Source organism: Triplophysa rosa, linkage group LG10 (assembly GCF_024868665.1).
Source record: "Triplophysa rosa linkage group LG10, Trosa_1v2, whole genome shotgun sequence".
In the NCBI taxonomy this organism is placed as follows: Eukaryota; Metazoa; Chordata; class Actinopteri; order Cypriniformes; family Nemacheilidae; genus Triplophysa; species Triplophysa rosa.
The window spans coordinates 18,084,282-18,107,070 of record NC_079899.1 but is presented as its reverse complement, the minus strand read 5'-3'; the positions used below and the strand labels follow the sequence as shown (position 1 = coordinate 18,107,070).

The 22,789-nt window shown below is 39.2% G+C and overlaps 3 protein-coding genes across 6 annotated transcripts in view; 2 read left to right on the top strand and 1 right to left on the bottom strand.

Annotated features, from left to right (window-relative positions):
* rasgrp3 (RAS guanyl releasing protein 3 (calcium and DAG-regulated)) overlaps positions 1 to 9,531 on the top strand; it is a 28,421-nt gene extending 18,890 nt beyond the window's left edge. For all 3 annotated transcript variants that reach the window (XM_057344480.1, XM_057344482.1, XM_057344481.1), the window contains 8 exons: positions 35 to 115; positions 306 to 419; positions 608 to 723; positions 2,215 to 2,362; positions 3,233 to 3,269; positions 3,895 to 4,044; positions 4,123 to 4,511; positions 7,108 to 9,531. In XM_057344480.1, the coding sequence (XP_057200463.1) occupies positions 35 to 115; positions 306 to 419; positions 608 to 723; positions 2,215 to 2,362; positions 3,233 to 3,269; positions 3,895 to 4,044; positions 4,123 to 4,511; positions 7,108 to 7,116 (1,044 nt within the window). In that variant the 3' untranslated portion in view covers positions 7,117 to 9,531. The remainder of the gene's footprint in view (positions 1 to 34; positions 116 to 305; positions 420 to 607; positions 724 to 2,214; positions 2,363 to 3,232; positions 3,270 to 3,894; positions 4,045 to 4,122; positions 4,512 to 7,107) is intronic.
* Positions 9,532 to 9,681: 150 nt separating this feature from the next.
* Positions 9,682 to 15,428, bottom strand: fam98a (family with sequence similarity 98 member A). The gene is made up of 8 exons (XM_057344483.1): positions 15,322 to 15,428; positions 12,676 to 12,824; positions 12,428 to 12,562; positions 12,143 to 12,327; positions 11,962 to 12,042; positions 11,581 to 11,697; positions 11,298 to 11,465; positions 9,682 to 11,215 (listed from the first exon to the last, which is right to left on the bottom strand). The coding sequence occupies exons 1-8, from the start codon at positions 15,360 to 15,362 to the stop codon at positions 10,610 to 10,612; spliced, it is 1,482 nt and encodes a 493-aa protein (XP_057200466.1). The 5' UTR covers positions 15,363 to 15,428; the 3' UTR covers positions 9,682 to 10,609.
* Positions 15,429 to 16,624: 1,196 nt separating this feature from the next.
* si:ch211-195b21.5 (zinc finger protein 318) lies at positions 16,625 to 21,752 on the top strand. 2 transcript variants are annotated; one of them, XM_057344479.1, is made up of 8 exons: positions 16,625 to 17,018; positions 17,406 to 17,539; positions 18,033 to 18,567; positions 18,795 to 19,392; positions 20,041 to 20,117; positions 20,243 to 20,339; positions 20,731 to 20,849; positions 20,957 to 21,752. In XM_057344479.1, exons 1-8 carry the CDS (start codon positions 16,797 to 16,799, stop codon positions 21,311 to 21,313), a joined length of 2,139 nt encoding a protein of 712 aa, XP_057200462.1. In that variant the 5' UTR covers positions 16,625 to 16,796; the 3' UTR covers positions 21,314 to 21,752. The 2 variants fall into 2 exon arrangements, with proteins under 2 accessions (XP_057200462.1, XP_057200461.1); XM_057344478.1 differs by having other exon boundaries at positions 16,626 to 17,018; positions 20,240 to 20,339.
* Positions 21,753 to 22,789: the final 1,037 nt, after the last annotated feature.

Genomic DNA, 22,789 nt, shown 5'->3' with positions numbered 1-22,789 from the left:
CTTGAATTGTAATTTTATGTCTGTTTGTGTAAAGCTGTCCTTGGACCTTTACTACACAGAGGATGAAATTTATGAGCTGTCCCTGCTCAGAGAACCCCGTAACCCTAAATCTCAGGTGAGGTGAAAGTTTGGTCCATGGGCTCATATGAGCACAAACATCCCCTGTCTTGTATTCATTTTATTTGAAATATTTGCTCTTTCACCCTGAGAAGCTACTTGCTCACAGATATATTTTCATAATAACCTATAAAACGCAGACCAGAGGGATTTCATAACATCAATAACCATATTATATCATTTTGCAGCCGACATCACCCACAACACCCAACAAACCTCTTGCTCCACTGGATTGGGCATCTGGGGTCACCACAAAACCAGATCCTTCTGTGGTCAACAAACATATTAGGAAGGTCGTGGATGTAAGATAGTTCACTTCTCTTCCTCAACATGATGTCTATGATGTTAGATATTAAATACAAATTCTAAACAACATGGCTGTCATCAGCTAGTCTGGTTTATTCAGAAAGTGCATGCATTAATTCTTTTTTCTTTTCCTAATATACTCTCACTAAATTTGTGTTTTTCTTTTTTTTTATTGCGCGTATAGTCTGTGTTTCGTAACTATGACCACGACCACGACGGTTACATATCTCAGGAAGATTTTGAGAGTATCGCTGCAAATTTCCCGTTCTTGGATTCCTTCTGTGTGCTTGATAAAGATCAGTAAGTAGGAAATACACATACAGAAAATGTGTGATTCTCTGTAACAGACCCCTGTAGTGACAGACTGCTAACAGTGTTTCTTGGCTCTCAGTCTGTGAGTATTTTTATAAACCTGGGCAGAGATTGTGTTTGGACTGATGCTATTGGTTAAATCAGGGTAAATGTAATGTGTGTGTCTGGAAATGCCTTCAAAGGGTTCCTGTAAACCAAGCTAAATTTGTAAAAGGACTGCAAACAGAGCAAAACATGAAAGAATGTTTTGTGAATGTAAAGCACTGTAACCCTGACACTTTTCTATCCGACTGAATGAACTCAAATCACATCTATTTTTCTGTTGTTAAACGTTTATTAAGAGTGGCACCAAAATGTATTTAGACACAGTTAGCGATAGTTCACCCAAAAATGAAAATTCTTTCTTCATTTACGCACCCTCTTGCCATTTCAAACCAGTATGACTTTCTTTCTTATGCAGAACACAAAAGAAGATATTTTGAAGAATGTTGGTAACTGGCACCCATTCACTTGCATGAGTGTCCATACAATAGAAGTGAATGAGTGCGTGCGCTGTTCAGTTACTCACTTTCTTTATATTTTCTTTTGTGTTCTGTGGAAGAAAGAAAGTCATACAGGTTTGAAATGGCAAGAGGGTACGTAAATGAAGAAAGAATTTTCAGTTTAGGGTGAACTATCCCTTTAAGACAAAGTTTTGCACTATTGCACTAGGATTCAAATAAATATGTGGCATCTGGAATTGAATTAAATTAAGCTAATTGTTAAACATTGAATTTGAAATTTCAGAAAGATTCAGACATCTTTAGTAAAGCATTTAAATACTTTTTGGGGTTCACTGGTGTACTTTTTGCTATGGCAAAGGTTAAAACTCTAACATGTGAACGCTTACAGTCACTTCAGGGCATGCAGATGCTCAGTGTGGGTCACCTGCAGCAATGTTAAAAGGTTAATGATTCCCTGTGAAGGACACACATCATCAAGCATGCACAGGCTCACAGTCATGAACGCAACATCATACACTCAGAAATTCCCCTGGTGTCCTCTGAGGTCACCTGTGCAATGCAGCGCTCAAACCGCATTAGTGCCGCGTGAGAGCATGCATCTCTCCTGGGCTCCTGTTTTCTCACTGGCTAACGGTTTTATTCAGACATCAAGCCTGCCGTGACACAGGAAGCACTCGCGATGTGTGCTCTTAATGTGCAATGACACATTCAACTTACACTGATGCATTCATTATGTCATGAACTGACAGTCAACTGATAGATATAAATCTTGCGTTTTATAAAATCCTGTGGCTCAGTGGTTAGAGCATGGCGTTGACGAGACCAAAGTCATGCGTACGATCCCAGGGATTTCACATACTTAGAAACAAAATGTGGAGTATAATGCAATGTAAGTCGCTTTGGATAAAGGCGTCTGCCGAATATGTAAATGTAAATAAATCTGGATTTTTCAGAACCTTTCTCTTTCTTTGTTCAGGGATGGATTGATTAGTAAAGATGAGATGATGGCTTATTTTCTGCGGGCCAACCCGTTGCTGCAGTGTAAGATGGGACCAGGATTTATACACAACTTCCAGGAGATGACATACCTGAAACCAACTTTCTGTGAACATTGTGCTGGATTTGTGAGTTTTGGTTTTATTTGTCTTGTAAAGAAGCACTATGAATTATGGGGGATGTGAACTGTGCAACAGGTACACACCAATTTAGAGGCTTAAAGTGCAGCAGAGTTTTTTTAGAGATATGTGTGTGTGCAAAAACAAGTGTACAAAGCAGGAGTTTACCACAACAGCACTAGACCTATGTAGACAGTGTTTAAAGGTTAAATATGACCGCAGTCAAATGTTTCTCCTGAGAACCGAGTCTCCCGAGTTACTAAACAGGCAAATTTGTTTGTGTGATAACCCTGAAATTTAGTCTATGTCAAAGTTTCAAAAACATCAGTAAAACACACAAAAGAAAAACATTCTCCTAATGGTAGCCACCTGTCCCAATAAACATAAACAAACACATACTATAGATGTGTAGATGTAGAGTAGAATATGTACACAATTTGCCTTTCATGTGAAAGTAAATGCATTTCATTTCCTGTTGGTATAGGATGTACAGTTTGAGACAGTATGAATACAGTCGAGTACTAAAATGCTCTTGGCAGAAGAAGCACAGTTATAGTGACAGTATATATACACAACAACAGTGTGTTTAGTCAGTGCTACTGGAATTGTTCTGTATTTACACAGATGGTTAGACAGGAATCCGCTGAGTTAACACACATTCTTTTAAAGAGACTTTCGCACACACACGCACACAGATCCACGTTCTCAGTTCTCACACTGTATTGTACAGGAAGGGTGCAACGTGTGGAAGTATCCTGTTTATTACAGATATACAGAAAATAGTCAAATACAGCGTGCAACCTGCTCCAAATTCATATTTACTCATATTTCACTCTCTTTTTTTCTGTACATGGCCTTCCTCTTTTCCCTGTGGTCCAGCTCTGGGGGATTATTAAACAAGGATATAAGTGCAAAGGTAACAAAAAAACATCAACAGAATTTTACGCCTGCACAAGCTGTGTGTTTTATTAAACATCCTGTTTCTCGAGAATAAAACATCAGAATCTAAATCTGATCTGAAATCTGATGACAAATATACGTAGTGTGGGATTACACGTACCCATAAGCAGAGGAAAATAACAGAAAACCGGCTTAAAGGGATAGTTTAGCCAAAAATGAACATTCTGTCATCATTTACTCACCCTCATGTCATTTCAAACCTGAATGAGTTTCTTTCTTACGCAGAACTTTAAAGATGATATTTTGAAGAATGTAACCGAACATCGGCGGTCCCCATTTACTTCTGATGTATGGACACAAAACCAATGCAAGTCAGTGGGTACCGCCGTGGTTCGTTTACCAACATTCTTCCAAATATCTTCTTTTGTGCTCTGCAGAAGAAAGAAATTCATACCGGTTTGAAACGACAAGAAGGCAAGTGAATGATGACAGAATTTTCATTTATGGGTGAACTATCACTTTAATACTAAACTATTTGAGCCAATCAAATGTATGTGCCTACACATATGTAAATGCTTGCGGTGTTTAAACAGGTGCGTGTGTCATTTTGCTATTTTTAAATTTGTTTTTATTGTTTTCAGACTGTGGGGTGAACTGCCACAAACAGTGTCGAGAGCTTCTTGTTTTAGCGTGTCGCCGTCTCCCTCGGTCCACATCATTAGGCAGCGTGTCACCTGGAACACTTACCCACAGCTCTCTACCCAGCAGCCCCTCCCTGCCCACCTGTAAAGGTGAACGCTCACCTACACACAAGCTATTACAATGCTAAAATACACCGTTGTTTCTCATCACTTTGTGATCTTACACAGATGACGACGAGGTGTTTACGTTCCCTGCTCTGTCACCATCATCGAGCTCTGATCTGGAGGGAAAATCCATCACGCTGATGACAGGTTCAGCCCAGCGGATCTCCGTACGGCTGCAGAGAGCCACCACCAGTCAGGCCACGCAGACGGAACCCATGTGGCCTGAGAACGCCTGGGCTGGTGTAGCTGACAGCGGGTCACACACCTTCCCCAAGATGAGGTACAGGCCGCACCGCAAAGCATCCAAGAGCAAAGGGTTCGCTCGCTGGGAGAACGACGCACAGATTTCAACAGGAACGAATCGCACTCGCCGGGAGTCACAGGAGCACAGTGAAGTGTCACAGCAGAACGGACTGATGGACCAACATCGGGACAAAACTGAACCCACTGAGGTATGTCAGGTCCAAAAGTACAAGGGGTTAATATTTAAAGCTGCACTGTAACATCCCAAGAGGACCTTGTGAATCCCATAAACTACAGTCTCTCAAGGCCCCAGAACATCTTTTTCTGAAAATATATTGCCACGGAAACGCCAAGTTTCCACCGGCCTATCCTTCTGTCATCGCCCTAGAGATAATCTTCATCACAGGGCCAAGGAGACCATTGCGCTCTTACTGATGGCCCTAAATATCGAATAACATCAACCCGAGCAGGTCTCATCTGCTGTTGGGTGTTATTTTAGGACCTGGCAGACACACTTTGTTTTGGGTTGAAATGCAAAGCAAATGTCTGACCGGCATTGTGTTTCAGCGCTTGTTAAATAAAACTCTTTGCTCCGTTATTTTTAGATCAGGCTTTAAAAAGGCAGGGTCACTTGACACACAGGGATTAAACCGTTGGCACACTTGCCCGTGTTACAATGCAAAATTCATGTTTTAGGTGAACAGTTTATAAATACACATGTTTAACTTTAACACGTTGGGTTTATGTTTAACTTTTCAGTTGACACACGAAACCTGCAATATTATAACCAAGAGTTTTAACAGAATGACCAGATTCTTACATTTTCTGGAAAATGTGCCTGCCTGCCTTAACAAAAAAATTGTATCAAAAAAGTATTCAAGTTCATTTTATTAGGTACACTTAAGCAAAGTTCAAGTATATTTACCTTATGTAAAAAAATACTAGTAATAGTATACCTGTAAGTGTACTATTCTATTTGGGACTAAATTGGCTCAGCTTTTGGTTATACAATTTTACTTTTTAAATATACTTTAAGTTTAACAGTAGTAAACTTGAATACACAACTAGTTTAAAACTACATTTACTGAGAAGTACATAAGGTATAGTATATTTTTAAAAAGTGCAAAAGTCAACTAAAAGTACTGTATACTGAAATGTCTTCATCCATCCTTCAATGTCAAAACCTAATACTTAAAGGGATAGTTCACCCCCCCCAAAAAAAATTGTTTTCAGTTTGAGAAGTCTCCATGCAATAGAAGTCAATGGGGGCCAATGTTGTTTGGTTACCAACATTCTCCAAAATATCTTCTTTTGTGTTCTGTAGAAGAAGAAGAAAACATATAGGTTTGGAATGACATGAGGGTGATTAAATGTTGAATGTTCATTTTTAGGTAGGCTACACTGTAGTGATGGGAATTATGAATAATTTGAGTGATTCGTAATTTTTCAGTTCGTTCACCAAAATGATTCGTTCAGAGACCATTTCTGTAATACGCCAGCAGGTGGCGAAAAAGAGTTGTGTTGTGTCAACGAACGTATTAATGGACGTATAAACTGATTACAGGCGTTATTAAAATGTGTGTCTCTGATCTACTCATTAACTAAATAAAATAAGTCTAAATAAGTGGTTCAGATGACCAACGCACAAGGTTTTTCTGCATAATTAAAAAGTTAATTGTTTGGTCATTTACACGTTCAGAAATCTGGGATTATGTTAAACGTGAAGTTTGTGTATTTTAAATAAACAAGCGTGCACAGTAGCCTACCTGTAACTGCGCTTTGCATCCGCTTTCTGCTGATTGCTGAACGAGACTCGCATGCTAAATGACCGAACTACCTACAATGTACACTCTCGTTCAGACTCAACAGCGACTTGGTCAGTGTGGACGTATTCGTTCAGTGGAAGATCTAACCAATTACATTTCCCTTCACAGCCGGAACTGGAATGCTATTTGCTGACGTGACGCGAATGAGAGCTAGCCAGTACAGTTTTACAGTTTTTAGAGAAGTGCATGACATGAATTAAACGTAATGAAGTCGGTTTTATTTGAAAGAACAATAAATGATACAAAATGCACACAAAACACCTGTACAATAACTGAGTAAACAGGGCTTGACGTTTTCCATGCAATAAAAATGACAATGTTAATTTGTCTTTGTTACATAACCATCAGTTTGGATTATTTTATTATTTTCGTAAGGATCTTTACGTTGTGTCCGTTTCTGTACTTGTTGAACAAGAGACCTCATCTTTCGTTCACGAGTGAGAGGAAACAGCTCGTTCATGTCGTTCACGAACGAGAATCAGCGGGTTCTTTCGTTCACTCATGAACAAGATGAACGAAATGACTGATCGTTCATGTCGTTCATGAACGAGAATCAGCATGTCCTTTGACTCCTTTCGTTCGTGTACGAACGAGATCTCTCTCGTTCAGACTCGAACACAAGCTCGTTCGTTCAGTGAAGGGCGTATTCGTTCAGCACATTCAACCAATCATATGCTCTGTCAAAGCTCACACTCGAACGCCATTGGCTCGTGCTTTAGACACTACATTAAGCCAAGACGCTCTGTGCTCGAGGGAGAGATTTCAGTGAACGAGAAATATGAGTCATTGCCTTTCGTGAACGAGAACGATTCGTTCACTTGAAAGATTCGTTCAAAAAGAACGATTCGTTCACGAACATAACATCTCTACAACACTGTCCCTTTAAGGGTTTGCTCAACCTCGTAACAGTGATTCATGCCTTATCCAGCAAACCTAAGGTGGCCATGTCTCTTACATGTTTCTCCGTATTGTTTTTCAGATCAGCTGACTTGTCCGAACAATGGGCCCAAGAAGGACGCCCTGGAGCCGGTCAGGAGCACGGCTGAAAAGGCTCTCCTCTCTAGGGGGCGTGCTGGGGTGCCTCATGCCTCGAGTGGATCGGGAATAGGGCCTCTATTTAGACAGCCCCAGCTACAGAGGGACGGCATGCAACCTGCTGACTGCGCTGGGGGAAGGATGGCATCAAAAGAAAGGTCTCGGACTACACGGGGGGTGGCCTGTTATGTTGTGCTCTCCTGCGTGGAGTGGACGATACTAGACTGCAGTGAAAACCTAGTATCAGTATAAGCTGATGTGATGGATACGTCGGCGCTTAGAAGGATAGATAACCAATGTATATGTACGAGAGTAGAAAGAATGTAGAAAAGGCGGTTTTGTACAGAAACACCAGTGTGAATGTTATTATTTAAGGTCTAACGTAGACACGTGTGCATTGAAGGCATGGTGTGATTTTCGTACTCCAGAAACACTACAAGAAAAGAGGACATGTTGGATTTAATGCCTATGTAAGTTATATGTTATTTAAGGTGGAACTGGCATGCATTGATGTGGACAGATGAAGATCATCATATCCATGATGAACTTAAACACTAACTTTATGTGTTTGCCCAGCAACACATTATCTTAAGTGGAAGGTACGTAGACAAAGATAAGAGTTGCCACAGAAGACAAGATTTCAGGTCTTTACACCAGATAGAATCAAAAAACAAGTTTTTACTTTTCATTTGGTTAATACATAATTTACTTCATAGTTGATCTGTTTGTTTTGCTATATAAGGTGCCAACTTATAGCCACTGAGCATGTACATCATTACATAAGTGTTGCTTAGCAACATTGGCAATGTAAAGATGACTTAGACTTCATATATCCATAAATTCAGAGACAGCGATTCTACCTACCCAGGTGTGCTGTCGACCAGGTGTTTGAATGGCCTCTGTTGCTAAGTACACAGTGATCAAGTTGGGCGACAAGTCCGTTGCCAAGGCAACTTGCATCCTTCACTGACATATGTTTTAAAATGGGTTTTGCACCCAGAATGCCCTGGTAAGGTTCAGAGAAGATAAGCACGATACGGGCATTTCTAAAACGCTGAGTCAGTAGCTACACAGAAGATGAACAGATCATATGAGAGAAACTGTGATTATACTGAGCATTTCATCCTGTAGGATCAAATGCTCCTCTAGCGCTACCATTATGGACTTAAGCATTGTGTCATGTGGTTGGTGAAGTCACAGTTACACTCATGGTATCATAATCAGCGTGTATTGAGTTTTAGAGGGACGCCAGTGACCTGTGATATGTTGACGCATTTGAAAGCCCTTGAGAATGTCTTCATATCATTTGAACCCTTCATGAGATGCCAATTTACAAATTAATGTTGCTATTGTCTTTCTCCACGGAGTATTTCTTTTTTCTGATTTTGTGCTAATGATTCTGTTTTCTGGCGACACAGTGTAGCTCTAAACTAACTTTAGGCATCACACCCAGTCATAAAATACTAGGATCCCCTGCATAAAATATAAAATAAATATTTTTTTATCTGTTGGAAAGCAGTGCTGATAAAGTGTTCAACATCTCATTGAATGCCCTTTATTTGAATAAGCAACAGGCATATTAACACAATACATTGTGCAAACATTTCTGGCTCATTCAGATACATTGACTTTTGGAGATAACTGCCCAATAACGGCTGTATAATGATCAACCTTGTCAATACTGTATTAACTGTAGTCATGTTTCTGTTCATGTTTACAGCTGATATCAGGTATACTTATTAGTATAGGTGTGCGTTTATATTGTAATAACAAGAAAAACAGTAACACTTTCAATAAATAACAATAGTTTTCTAAAATCAACTATGAGTGTCACTATACAGTAGACTTAAAATGTAAGGGATGACAATGAATTAAGGGTTTTCTGTGCAGTTTGTAGGTCATTGCAATGTCTCAGGGGTGCCATTGAACGCAAGCTTGACCAACAAAGCTGAAACTTTTGGACTGGATTATTTATTGGACAATTTTATGTTATTTAGTGCAGGACACCAACTGTATCTTTCAGTCTGACAGAAATGTATGAAAGGATTATTTTAAAAGTATTTAAATGACACTGTGTTTTTTGTAGAAAAGCTCAATGTAGACATTTAAAAATGATACGTTTTAGGTATATTTCACGTGTAAAAATGTGGCAAAATGTTCCGTTGCTTTAAAACACACTACTAACCTTAACTTTAGCACAGCTGTTAAAAACATTCATTGTAACTATAAATGCTATATATAAAATAAATGTTTGTGTATAACATTTTCAAGAATTATTCTGTATTCTCTTTGAAATGGGAGTATTAAAACAAGTTGTATAGCACCCTCTTGTGGACACAATTTCAAAGCATGTCAAACATAAACAGAACAAGGAAACTCGCCAAATCATTCACTCACCCTCTTGTCATTTTAAACCTGTACGACGTACATATTTTGAAGAATGTTGGTAACCGAACAATGGCGGTACCCATTCACTTGCATAGGTTTTATGTCCACACAATAGAAGTAAATGGGTACTGCCGTTGTTGGGTTATTAACATTCTTCAAAATATCTTCTCTTGTCTGCAGAAGACAACACAGGTTTGAAATGACAAGAGGATGAGTAAACGATGACAGAATTTTAATTTGGGTGAACATTAAGTTGTACAAGCATTTTTAACTTTTAAACGGCAGTAATGTGAGATTTTTAATAGTACAATTTTACAATGTGAGGTTTTTAGTATCCTACATCACAACATGGCTGTGTTTTCCAATTTAATACATTAGACACTGACAACTCTTTTCTTTGTGGTTTATTTAATCATTCAAATCAACTTTCAACTTTAAGCTGATCTGTACACTCTTTCCCAAAACAGCAGAAAACCTTTTAAATTATGATCAATCACACATATCATCAAATGAACATTCATATGCGCGTGTCTGGCTGAAAATAAAGACAAACCTCAAACAATGGGCTGTTTAAACCAACCATATTAAGCAAAAATCCCACTGAGGGAAAAATTCAAGTGCTGAACATTCAATAGGATGGAACTTATGCAATGCAATACAAATGGTGTCATAAAACAAAAACATTTTCCATTATCTTAAATATAAGGCTTTGTCAGATTCAGAGTCGGGGCAGTGTACTTCAGGCAGTAGACTGGATGGAGGCAAATGAAAAAAAAACAGTTCATCCCGGGACTTTTTTGGCAACCCAGCCAACACACTTCAAAATAAGTGAAGTATTTTACATGGTCAGTTGGAAGCGTAACCGTTTTGACCATCGGCACATGCAAAAAAGCATATTGTGTTCATTCGAAGCAGATCTCAGTAAAGCAGACCTCAGATGCACCATGGAGATTATGGGATGTAATGCCGTCCATTCTCATCTCTAGGCCTGTATCGCTGGGTCTCCTGCCCTCAAGGAACAGTCGTGTCCTCTCTGAAGCTGTAAGCCTCTCCCTATTTCAGCTAGTAAATTGTCTTCCCTGCCCGAAGCCCGCCTGGTTATAATGGTGTCCACCTTGCTGAAAGAACTGCTCAAACTGCCCCCCCTGGTTAAAATTCTGCCCTCCTCTTCCACCCCATCCCCCTCCCTGACCACCTCGTCCTCCTCCCCTCCCTCTACCCCCACGACCACCCCTGCCACCCCTCTCCTGGTTTCGCCCTCCGTCCTGGTAATAGCCTTCGTGCTGGTAACTCCCTCCTCCTCCTCCTGGGTACCCTGGACCTTGCTGACCTCCTTGGTATCCCGATCCCTGCTGCCCACCATGGTAGCCTCCTCCTCCATAACCTCCTTGAAAGCCACCATCCTGGTATCCCTGTACTTTGCCCCCACGGTGATCTCCTCTGCCACCTCTTCCACCTCCTCTCTCGTGGCTTCCTCGGCCACCATGCTGCTGGTCGTAGCCTCCCCGTCCTCCACCTCTTCCCCCACCGCCACCAGAGTAGAACTGCCCTCCGCCACCCCCTTGTGGACCATCTTGGCGTTTCTGCCATGTGGGCATCTCTGGAGGTGGAGGTTCGATCTCGTTGGGTCTCCCTCCTCGATCAGGCACGCGACCCATCCGGACCTACAGTAATAAAACAGTGAGGACTGTTTGAGACACGTGTGTACAATGTACAGTAAAAATCACTTGGCTGTATGTAACCCACCTTGTTAATGGCACAGGCTGTCTTCTCCCTGATCTGTCCGCTACTGGTTCTCAGAATCTTTGATAGATCTTCTCTAGCAGCAAACAGATGAGCCACCGAGACTCTTGTCTTGGTGGCCAAGGCCGTACGAAGAGGCTGGTAAACTTTAGCAAGCTTCTCGGCATTTGTCTGTAAACAAATACAAACTTAAGTCTGTACACATTCCCAACATATTTTTAATAAATTCCTTATATAACATTAAATTTTTTTGGATTAATGAATGTAATTTTTTAGATTCTGTTACCTTGGCTTTTTCTGACCAGCCAAACGACTGAACAGTCACATCTATACGCTTCAACAACATTTTCCTTCTTACTTCATACTCATTCACAAGTGCTTGATTTATTGCTTCGATTTTCTCCTGAAAATGACAAAAATCTCCATAAAGATCTTAAGGAGACAGTGGATTTTTTCTTCTGCAGAATACAATAGAAGACATTTTGAAGAATGTTGGCCCCCAACAACATTGGCCCCATTGATTTCTATTGTATGGACACAAAACCACTCGAGACATTTCTTAAAATATATTTTTTGTTCTGAATGACATGAGGGTGAATAAATGATGTCAAAATTTGTATTTTTGGGTGAACTATGCCTTTAAACATATTTTGTTTTTCGAACTTACACAGTGAACTGGGCCTAGTGGTTTCTTCAGTAAAGGCGGCCCTACATGAGATGGAGGGACCTTGGACAAAGCTTCTTTCAGCTGAGGGAAAAATTCATTTGTTTAAACACACTGGCTCATTGTACAAACACACAATGTGGAACAAATCGATTATATATCAGTAAAAATAACCACACTTTACTTTTTTCTCAATGCCACTGAAAAACTGGAACATAGTGATGTTGGCGGGAGGTTTGGACATTCCCAGACCCATGCAGATGCCCTTCAGTTCCATGAAGGCTTTACTGCCACCGGTCTCCTGCACCTTCTTCTGAGGCTGGTTTATGAGGATCATCCTGGATGCTTGGAGCTCAGAGAGGAAGAAACCTGAAAAAATGGTATTAAACTGAATATAAAGCACATTAAAACCAACTCAACCCTGTTTAAAAAAAGGTATCACATGATTGAGTTGATGTCGTTTACATACCTAGCAGTAACAGGCAGTTGTTTGCATTTAGCAGACGCTTGGTGACGTCTCCAGTTATTAGAGCGGGATATGGACAGGACAGCTCGGCTAGAAGACCGCTCATCTCCAGCTGAAACCCCTCAGCCTCACTAGGACCTACACAGAACACAACCAGACACAATCTAACAGTGAATGCAAATTACAGTGGCTGACACCTCCTTACTGAGATTAGACTGTCATGTGTGAAGGAACGATCTTGAGAGACTCACAGTTGGTTGACTGAACATTTTCTTCTAGTTTGCAATAGAGCTTCAGCTCAGATACGAGCCAGGCACACAGTTTAGTGAACTCAGGCGATGCAGCACCACCAGTCACGCATGTCTCAAGAGCTCCGTCCTCTAGGATTGGACCCTGGTACCTGCAAACACACACGCACATTCATTCATGAACTGCTGTGTATTTGAATATGCCTGCATTTGGTGACCTGGTCATTATACACTTTTACTATTTGGGCGAGTATGACCTGATCGAATGATGACTGTGCAGCATGTGAAAGTATTTAGGGCTTGGTATTGTATGTAGAAGTCAATAGAACTAAAACAAAATGAAATTTCATAGACACTCAGCCAATATATTTCAATAGCAACAATCAAAAACCTTGTATGGCTCACTGAATCTCACCCCATTAAGCCTTATGCGGTCTTCGTTTAGGGTGTACACTCAGGGTCTTTGGGGTCTCTATTAATTTTGTAACAAAATAATTGTTTTCTTTTTAAACAAATGTAATTTTACTCTGTTTATTAATGTTTTTACTCCACATTTGTGCAGTTTTTGGAGGATTGTGATATTTTTAAAATGTATATAAATAAATATATATATTTTTTAATACAAAAACAGCATTTCAGCATAAAATTCACTTTATAAAGACCCACATTTATAACTTTCTTTCATGGGGATAACATGGATAATTTGACATGGTTTAGTGTGATATTTTTGCCCATCTTTTGGAAAATGCAGTTTTAAAAGTAAAAAAGTATCACTTTTACCAGTAGATTGCTGCAGAACTTCACTATTTGCTATGTGCTATTAGACAAACTGAAATATCGCTTTTTTCAGTTGGACTCGTATAGATTGGATTCATATTATTCATACATATTAAGAAATCACATTTATAACAATAAAAATTATTTGTGTTGAAGTTTAGCATTGTTTGTACTGTAAAAATCAATTTTCCAATAATGTTACATTATGATTAGAATCAAACCTGAACAAGATGTTATAAAGAGAAAAGTTGCAGTCTTTAGAGTTCATAATTTATTTCAATCATTTGTTTTTCATATAATTCTACAAATGTAATCTAGATATCTGTTACTAACTAGAGAACTGTTTGTCTGTGGTAAATTGTTTTGTCTCATCCTTTCATATCTATCTCTCTCTCTCTCTGCTCTTGCGAGCATAATCATTATGCATTGTGGATGTTTTTTGCATTGTTGGAAGTAGGGCTGTCACGATTATTAAATAATCATCTCATCGCGATTGTTTGACCTCATCGCCATGGTTTCAGACCATCGCAATTATTGCACATCTCTATAGAAGACACTAGGGGGAGCTGTAGTGCATCTGCATATTGCATATTTTAGTGTATATATTGTAACTAAAGCATGGTAATACTGGTAAAATGTACCACCACAACACAATCACTTTAAAAAAACTAAAGCATATACCATAAAAATAACCTGCAGTACAATTTAATATTATTTCAGTGTGAAAACCAGTCTAGCAAAATCTCATTAACATAGAAGTAAACTTTTATTGTAGTCTTGCAAGTGAGAAAAAACATACTAGACGCTTTTCTATGACTGATAGTATTTTAATGGAGGCTTCAATTCACCCCTGATCAATTTACTTCATTTACAAGTATTTGGTGGTTGTATTATTGACAGGTAAAAGCCTAAACCTTAAGTATGATGACCCAATTTTTCCCTATGTATTTCCAAGAAAAAAACATAGTCTTTATATTCAGAACAATATGGTTCTTTCAAAGCTGAATAAAAAATGTATGAGAATTAAAAGTCAAAGCTCTAAAACAGACAATTAATCGTCATAATCGCAATGATTTATTAGACAATTAATCGTCAATCAAACTTCATAATCGTGACAGCCCTAGTTGGAAGTGTGCCACTTTATTTCTGTCTATGTGTGATCTGCATTGTTTTTGATTTTGAGAATGACTTATGTACATTTTCTAATACTTTTTTGTAGTTGTAGATAAAACACTGTCTAGTGTTGACCACTTTCCAAAGTATCCTGCCATTTGGACAAAGATAACCTTTTTATTTTAACAAACGTCATTTGCGGGTCAAAAAGATCCCGAAAACCGCATAAGGGATAAAGGTAACTTACTCGGGTATAAAAATACATGAATGCTTTCGGACCTGGATCTAGAACAGTCTATGAACTTGATGATCTTGTAAAATCGAGAAAGGTACACATCAATAGCTGGGAATGTTATGACAGAGGTTTGCTTATTTAGGCCATGATAGCACAGGATGGATATTTATGGCAGCGGATATATTTAAGATATTTGAGTACTGCTGACGTTGCGCGGCCCAATCTGTCGTTCACATTCACTACATAAATCATGCTGTCAAATACCTGCCAATTACCCCACCCTAGCATTCACCGACAACTAATCGTTGCTGTCGAGGAATACAAAGCAACCAAAATAATTCAGAAAAGATACAATCGAGGGTGATTCAAAATATAAGTCCCAGCCGGTGCTGTCTCACGTCATCGAGAACCCGGCGTGCAGGGACGAGTTCACATTTATGCAGTTAAACTGAAAATCTAAGCAGCTGATAAAGCAAACAATCACAGTCATAGCTCATTTATAATGTGACAAGTGATAAACTTACCCCAGGTCCTCCAGAGAATCAAGAATATCCGTAAACTCCATGATAATCGATCAAATCACTCACTCATTCCAGCAGCCGCGACCGCAACGCTGGGTTGGAATAGCGGGGTCCTTACATCTTTTTAGCCGGCCAGCAATATTCCGGATTTAATTTCCACATGCCTCTTTTACTTGTATAAACGTGTCCGTTTTTTCCCTTTTAATTATATTTAATAAGAATTGTTTTTATTGTTCCTACTGACTGTTTCTTAGATTTTTATGCCACAAATAAAATCTGTTATGCGGTCATTTTATGATTTCAACAAAAACGTACTTTTACATCAGTTTACTGATTGATATGAGTTATATGAGATATATGAATCAAAACGACTACGAAAGATATCACTGGTAAAACAGGAGGCCTACTTAATGAAAAACTTAATGCGCTAATTGGCGTGAATTACATAGCTTTTTAAATCAAAATTTAAACCGTATGTACTTCTTGATTTTATTGTTACAAATTATTCAAAGATTAAATGACCAAGGGTGGAGAAAAGTCTACTAATTGAAAACAGTTTAAAACAGGCAAATTTGAGGTCTGTGTTGTAGTGATGGCGAAGTGAAGCTTTTAAATCAGAGCTCGACTATGACCTCTGCTGGTGAAAGCGCTGTGTGGCAAAATATTTCACAATGGACCAACGCATTAATTTTAGAATCAATAATGAATTAATAAATGAATTAATGCATGGGTAGATTAGTAAATTAATAAATCAGTATATTAAGTACATGACAACAATCGGTTTCGCATACTCCGAGTAACTCAAAACAATAAACATACCATTGTGTATTGTGGATGTGGACATTTTTCCTGTTTGTAAACAAGTCAAATTCATGAATAGAGGAAATAAATAAATGAAAGGGCATGCACACAAAAATAGACATGCACTTTCATACGATTATAGTGAATCTGTTTCCTTAACAACCCATGAGGGCGTGGCCTGTGTCGCAAATGTTTAAACCTTTGTTCGACTTGATGAGGCGCCGCAAGATCCGACAAGCGGGTGACATCAAAGTACCGCGAGAGCGATTCGAAAAACTATAAAAACTATTTGGTCTCGAAACGCTCTCGCGGTACTTTGATGTCATCTGCCTGTCGGATCTTGCGGCGAACAAGCCGTACGAAGTACGAAGCAGTCACGTGGGTTTGTGTGAAACGAAGCGTCGGACGTCATTGGTCACGTGATTTTGATAGAACGAATCAGGCATCGATCCTAAGCTTCACTAAAAATGCTTCATTTTTTTAATACAAGCATCGGAGCTTTGGTGTCACAGCTTGCACCACTACTGCGTTGTGCTTCCAGTGCTGCAGGCGGCGCAGTGCTCCTTGCGCAGGCTGTTTGATACATCGATCGAATCTCAGAGAGAGAGAGTTTATGGACAAATGGAAACATAAACTCACGTTAAGTACGTATATTGACCACGAATTGATGCGCAAAAATGTATCGAGGCTCGTCGAACCCTGACTATCACCGGGTACCGATTCCCCCTTCGGGGTTCGGTCACAACATATCAGGTTTTGGACCTCCTCCGTTTTGTCCACCTTATGGGGGACCTCCGGGCCCTGGATATGGTGCTCCGCCGCCCGGTCCTCCACCAGGACATCTGCAGGCCAGCCCGTACAGCTCAGTGAACGATAGATACAGAGAAACATTTTACGAGGTATCTGATTTTACCGATTTAGTGCACTGCCTGTTGTGTACTGTCTGATCTCTAAAAACAGACTTTTCTTGTCAATGATTTAAATTCTACTGCAAATTAATGATTGGTGTTTAATGTTTAGGTTGTTAAATATCAATTAAATTAGACTTTTAATCAAAATTCAGACCGTGTCCTGCAGTATGGCGTGTTTATTTAATTTCTTTTCTCCATTTATGTACATTTACATGCTTATAAATAAGCCAGTTTTTCCAGATTTGTAATGTGGTTTAGATTTTTGGTCCCACTCTGTTTAATTTTCAAGCTAAAACCTGTTATTTGTCAATTTCCCAAGCATTGCTTTATTTGTATTGCTCGTTTCTTCATTCATTTTCTTGATTTTTTATGCAGAACCGACCCTTCACAAGCCACAATGCTAACCAGAGTGGATCCACACAACTCACATCATCAAATCAGCCTCAGCTTGGTAACTCCTCACAAAACTGGTCTACCCAGAAGCTGGATGAACAAAACCAAGAAGTCAGGTATGAAGTCTTTAACAAGTGATGCACTGCACATTGAACTGTTACAGCTGCAAATCATTGTTTTTAAACAATTTTTAGATTTTAAAATGAAAATTCTGTCATCATTTACTCACCCACAGGTTGTTCCAAACCTGTATAAATTTCTTTGTTGTGCTGAACACAAAGGAAGATATTTTGAAGAATGCCAGTAACCAAACAGATCTCTTCCCCTATTTACTGCCATAGTAGGGAAAATAAATACTATGTGAGTCAATGGGGGATGAGGTCTGTTTTGTTACTGACGTTCTTCCAAATATCTTTGTGTTTTTTTTTTTAAAGAAATTTATACAGGTTTGGAACAACCTGTGGGTAAGTAAATGATGACAGAATTTTTGGGTGACTATCCCTTTAAAAACAGACAAAGTATTTCCAAACTGAAATGACAGGTTTTTTTTGTCTGCCTGAAAGATGAATTTGAGTGTCATGTATAACCTATAGAATAAATGTTTTGAAGGAAAAAAGCTGAAGAATTTCTCAGAATCCTGGAGGCGAGTGACCGCACTGAGACCGCGGGAGATAAAAACGTCACAGGGGATCGTTCTTCAGACAAACATGGCCACAGCCGAGCGCGGAGTCGTAGTAGAGGAAAGAGCCGTCTGCGCAGTCGCAGCAGAAGCAGAGGAAGGAGCCGGGCCCGTAGTCGAGCACGCAGCCGGTGTCGTGGAAAAAGTCAGCCGCGCAGCAGATCGCGCAGTGGTAGCCGCAATCGCACGAGGGCCAAGAGTCGCCCAAGGAGTAGGAGCCGTAGTCACAGTCATGGGAGGAGCACAACGCGCTCCAAGAGTCAACCACGCGTGAGTCCCAGCCAGAATAAACCGTCTTACATGGTGACCATTGCTAACAATCCAAGCTCAACTGGCACCAGCAGCGGCCTGAATCTGGGCAGCAGTTCCATGCCTGATTTGGTTTATGGTCTGCGACAGATCCTACAAAGTAAAGATATAGAGAAACACCTGCCTATGGTCAAGAATGCCCTTCTTAGAAACCAGGTATGCAGTTCTCTTGAGTATAAAAATGATCTGTTCACTCACACCTGTGTATTACTATTTTCTGTGGAACACAAAAGAAGATATTTTGAGAAATGTCTCTGTGGTTTTGTGTTCATACAATGGAAGTCAATGGACTCAAATGTTTTACACATTTGATCACTTTCCATCAATTTCTACTCGCATGAATTCCACTAGATATACAATTGTACCCTTTTGCTTTTTCGCAGAGTGCTGATGATACAAAGGGAATGGTTCTTGGAAGCCAGCCTGCTGTAACAGGTTTCCAGAACCTTCAGCCAGATCCTGAAACTTTTGCTGGACTCAATTACGGCTCTCTGCTACCCCACGAGAGAGCTGGAGGAAATAGCAGCAGCTTTCCCAACATCCTATCCTGGAACACCCCCAACCCGCAGCCTGAAAGCAAGCCTGTGATCCACAGTGTTGAAGATGAAGAGAAATTCCTTTATGGAGAGGAAGAGGAGAGAGCCAAACCTCAGGCTGTGACCGTTCCGTTGGCCCAGACCGGATCTGTGAGGTCTCCAGTTTATCATGTCAGTAAAGAACCCCAGACGACTCGCAGTCTACAGGAACCCAAAGCGCATACCGTGCCTAGCGTGCAGCCTGCCGCTTCAGGATCTACGAAAGTCACGCCAGAAGAATGCGAGAATGTGAAAAGTTTGCTTAGGGCCATCGGGCTAAATCCAAGCCCGGCTGATATCTATAAAATGGCTGTTAAACTGAAGGAGAAGAAGGAGGAACAAGGCGTTTCTTCCTCGCTCCCACTGCTCAAACCAGCTCTTGAGGCTCTGCAAGCACTGTCCAAAGGTAAGTGTCAGCACGAATGACCATGTTTAATGACTTTACGATGACTAATTTCATAATTCCCTTAATACTTAATAATAAAATACAGCCTGAATGACATAAAGAAAGTAACAGAGCTTGCACGAAAGAATGTAATGTTTTTGGCAAAATTATAGCTTTAAAAAGTTGTGCATATTTGTAGAAGTGTGTTCGTATTTATAAAGGTTTAAAGTTCCAAAAATACAAAGCACATTTAAAGGGATAGTTCACCTAAAAATGATAATTCTTTCATTATTTACTCATCCTTGTCAGTTCACACCTGTATTACTTACGCAGAGCACAAAAGATATGTAACCAAACATCATTGGCCCCCTTGACTTCTATATATGGACACATCACATCCAGGTTTTGAATGACATGAGGGTGAATAATGACAGAATTTTTATTTGTTAAATGTTATCTGAAAATGAAGCTTTTGTCAAATGAAATGCAGAAGTGAATGAAAATGAAATTTTAAATACTATTTCAATACTAGCTATAGTATTCGTCAGAAAGCTGTTTTTTGTTTGAAGTGTTTTTGTTGCATTTCAGCTAGAATAACTTTAAATTAATGTCATACCAAGAAATAACAAACATCTGTTGTATATGTTTTTCCTGAATTCCTGTTTTCAGCATCCAAAAGTGACGACAGTCGGAGTAATCGTTCTGGAAGCAGCCATTCCAATCGGGACCCAAAGCGAGAGGGGAAGGTACAAGGAGTCTTTGTCTTTGTTTAATATCTTGTCTTCATAAATAATCTTCATCCCTAATTACTCTCCATTACATATAACATGCTCCCAAGAGTCTAATGTGAAACCTTTGACTGTTTCAGAAGATTGATGAGAAGGAGCGAGAGAGAAGAGAGAAACAGATTCACAATAAAAGGAAAGAGTATTTGGTGAAGGAACTCGAGGGTCTGCTCAAACAGGAAGGTATCTGCAACAAATCTTGCTTATCGGCAACAAGTTTTTTAAAACTTCTTGAATGAATGAGGCATTTATATAGCACTTTATTGTGTATTGCTGTACACCCAAAGAGGTTTTCAATCATATGGGGGGGGGTCTCTCCTCAACCACCACCAGTGTGCAGCACCCACCTTAAAACTTTAACGAGGGACAATAATACAGCCTCAAGAAGTTTTAATGAGGTGTTTAAAGATTTATTTTAGAAATATGCTTGGAACACTGACATTTATATTAGAGGAGGGTCGCCATTTTGAGATCATAGGACCACTTTATTAATTCTCTGGTGACTTGACAGTGTTTTTTTGTTGTTGTTGTGAACATTCAACTGTACAAACAATGTTCTTACATTTGCTTGTAGGCAGTGGGGATTTGATCCCAGTTATAGGTTTCTTCTGTCAGCGCTGTGAGGAGTTCTTTGGGGATCTGAATAATGCAGAGAAACATGTAGCAGGTCATAACCGTGACGAGAAAAAACAGGTGACATGCCATTTATATTAGATCACAAGCATTCAAGTTACTGGGCCAGCAGTACACATCTATAAATTAAAAGACTTTCTTCTGAAAAGTCTCTTTTATTTTTGCAGCTGGGGTCACAGGGACATCACAAGGATGCTAATAGACACAGCAACCAACATCAAACATCATCTCATAGAAAAGAGAGCCTCTCCAATAGGGGTGAGAGGTCACGGGTTCCCCAGGAACACAGAGAACGCAGTCCCGACAAGAAGCACATCAGAGACGACAAACAGCCTCAAACTCAACACGAATCTGAGGGCAAGCACAGCAAAGATGCGAGTAAAGACAAACCCAATGACAAACAAGATGATGATGCAGAATCAACAAAGAGCCAGAAAAAGAGAAAGAAGAAGGAGAAGAAATTGAAAAAGAAAGAAAAGAAGAAGCTGAAGAAAGAGAAGAAAGGAGAATCTGATTCGCCATAGAGTTTAGCGTTATTCCATCTCTGATTTTTGATGATTTTCCTCTGGTTGGAGACCTTGTTTATGACGGTTCTTAAAAGTTGTTGTGTTACACTCCAGTCACATCAAGTACAGTACAGTGTTTGTTTCCTTTATGAAGAAACCACTGTTGCAACCTGTTACAGTAAATGTAGAACAACAAGAAAACATTTCAAAGCTAAGCTCAGTCATTTCTGTATACAGTACACTCATATATTGTGCTTTTGTTTAAGTAAAGAATGTCCTGTTCAACCTTGAGTTTGTCTCAGTTCTCCCATTTTCTTATGAACATGTACCAGCAGTGAGTTTAAAAAGGAATGCTGTATTTAGAAATGTTTCAGTCAGAGATCAGTATGTTTTCCTTTATCTTTGTAACCTTGATGTTCATAAATTGTACCTTTACATAGGTGCCAAGTTCTTCCTACCTGTAGTGCTGTCTTACATGTCATTCATTACAAACATTGCTGTTTATTGCTCTAGACACATCTGCATTCTTTGTGCCTCTCTTCAGCAGGCTTAAGTCAGTAAAAAGGTCTCCTAAAACATTAAACCCCAAAAATGAAACCTTTGTCATCATTTACTTGTCCCCAAGTTGTTCCAAACTGGTGTAAATTTCTTTGTTTTATTTAACAACAAAAAAAGGTATTTGGAAAAATGTTAGCAACTGTTATTTCTGGCACATCGTAGTCTGAAAGATTATTAAATCATTTCTTTGTTCTGTTGAACGCAAAATAAGATATTTTTAATAATTTAGGAAAACAAACAGTTCTAGGGAACTTTTGACTACAATTTTAATTTGTCCTACTATGGTAGTGAATGATGTGCCAGAAATGTCAGTTTCTAACATTTTTCCAAATATCTTTTTTGTTTTCAATAGAACAAAGAAATGTATACAGGTTTGGAACAACTTGGGGGTAATTCATGACAGAATTTTCCTTTTTGGGTGCAGTAGCCCTTAAAGTCTTAAGTTATTGTGATGGTTACCTTAGTTGCCACATCTGTAAACTTAAAGGAATAGTTCTCCCTAATATGAACATTATAATTTACTCACCCTCATGCGATGATAACTTAACAGTGTTTTAATATAAAATACAATAGTGCGAGTTAACAGATAAAAGGAAGTCATTCAACTGGGATAGAATGAGGGTGAATGAATTATGATTTTTTTATATTTGGGTGGACTTTTTTTATTTATGAACCATTTAATAGGCACATGTTCATGAATTGCATTATTAAATATACATGAAAACTATTACTTAATCTCCTTCCGATGATGATCTGTAGTTCATTTGGATATGACAATATTTTCTTTAAAATCCATTATACTAAAAAAGGTTTACTTTTTTGCTGAGTTTACACGTTTATGTACTCCTAAAAGTACACAGCGAAGAAAATGTGAATGTCAAATCATAAGGAATCTTTCTGCAAGGCACCAAACTGTTAAATAAAGATCAATTCAGG

Excerpts from the sequence above, each read along its gene's own strand:
- fam98a (XM_057344483.1), bottom strand. The coding sequence starts at position 15,362 with ATGGAGTTTACGGATATTCTTGATTCTCTGGAGGACCTGGG. Across the intron at positions 12,563-12,675 it reads AAATGTTCAGTCAACCAACT|GTCCTAGTGAGGCTGAGGGG; the intron begins GTGAGTCTCTCA and ends TGTTCTGTGTAG. Across the intron at positions 11,216-11,297 it reads CAGCCTGTGCCATTAACAAG|GTCCGGATGGGTCGCGTGCC; the intron begins GTGGGTTACATA and ends TTATTACTGTAG.
- si:ch211-195b21.5 (XM_057344478.1), top strand. The coding sequence starts at position 16,797 with ATGTATCGAGGCTCGTCGAACCCTGACTATCACCGGGTACCGATTCCC. Across the intron at positions 17,019-17,405 it reads ACAGAGAAACATTTTACGAG|AACCGACCCTTCACAAGCCA; the intron begins GTATCTGATTTT and ends TTTTTTATGCAG. Across the intron at positions 19,393-20,040 it reads TCTGCAAGCACTGTCCAAAG|CATCCAAAAGTGACGACAGT; the intron begins GTAAGTGTCAGC and ends TCCTGTTTTCAG.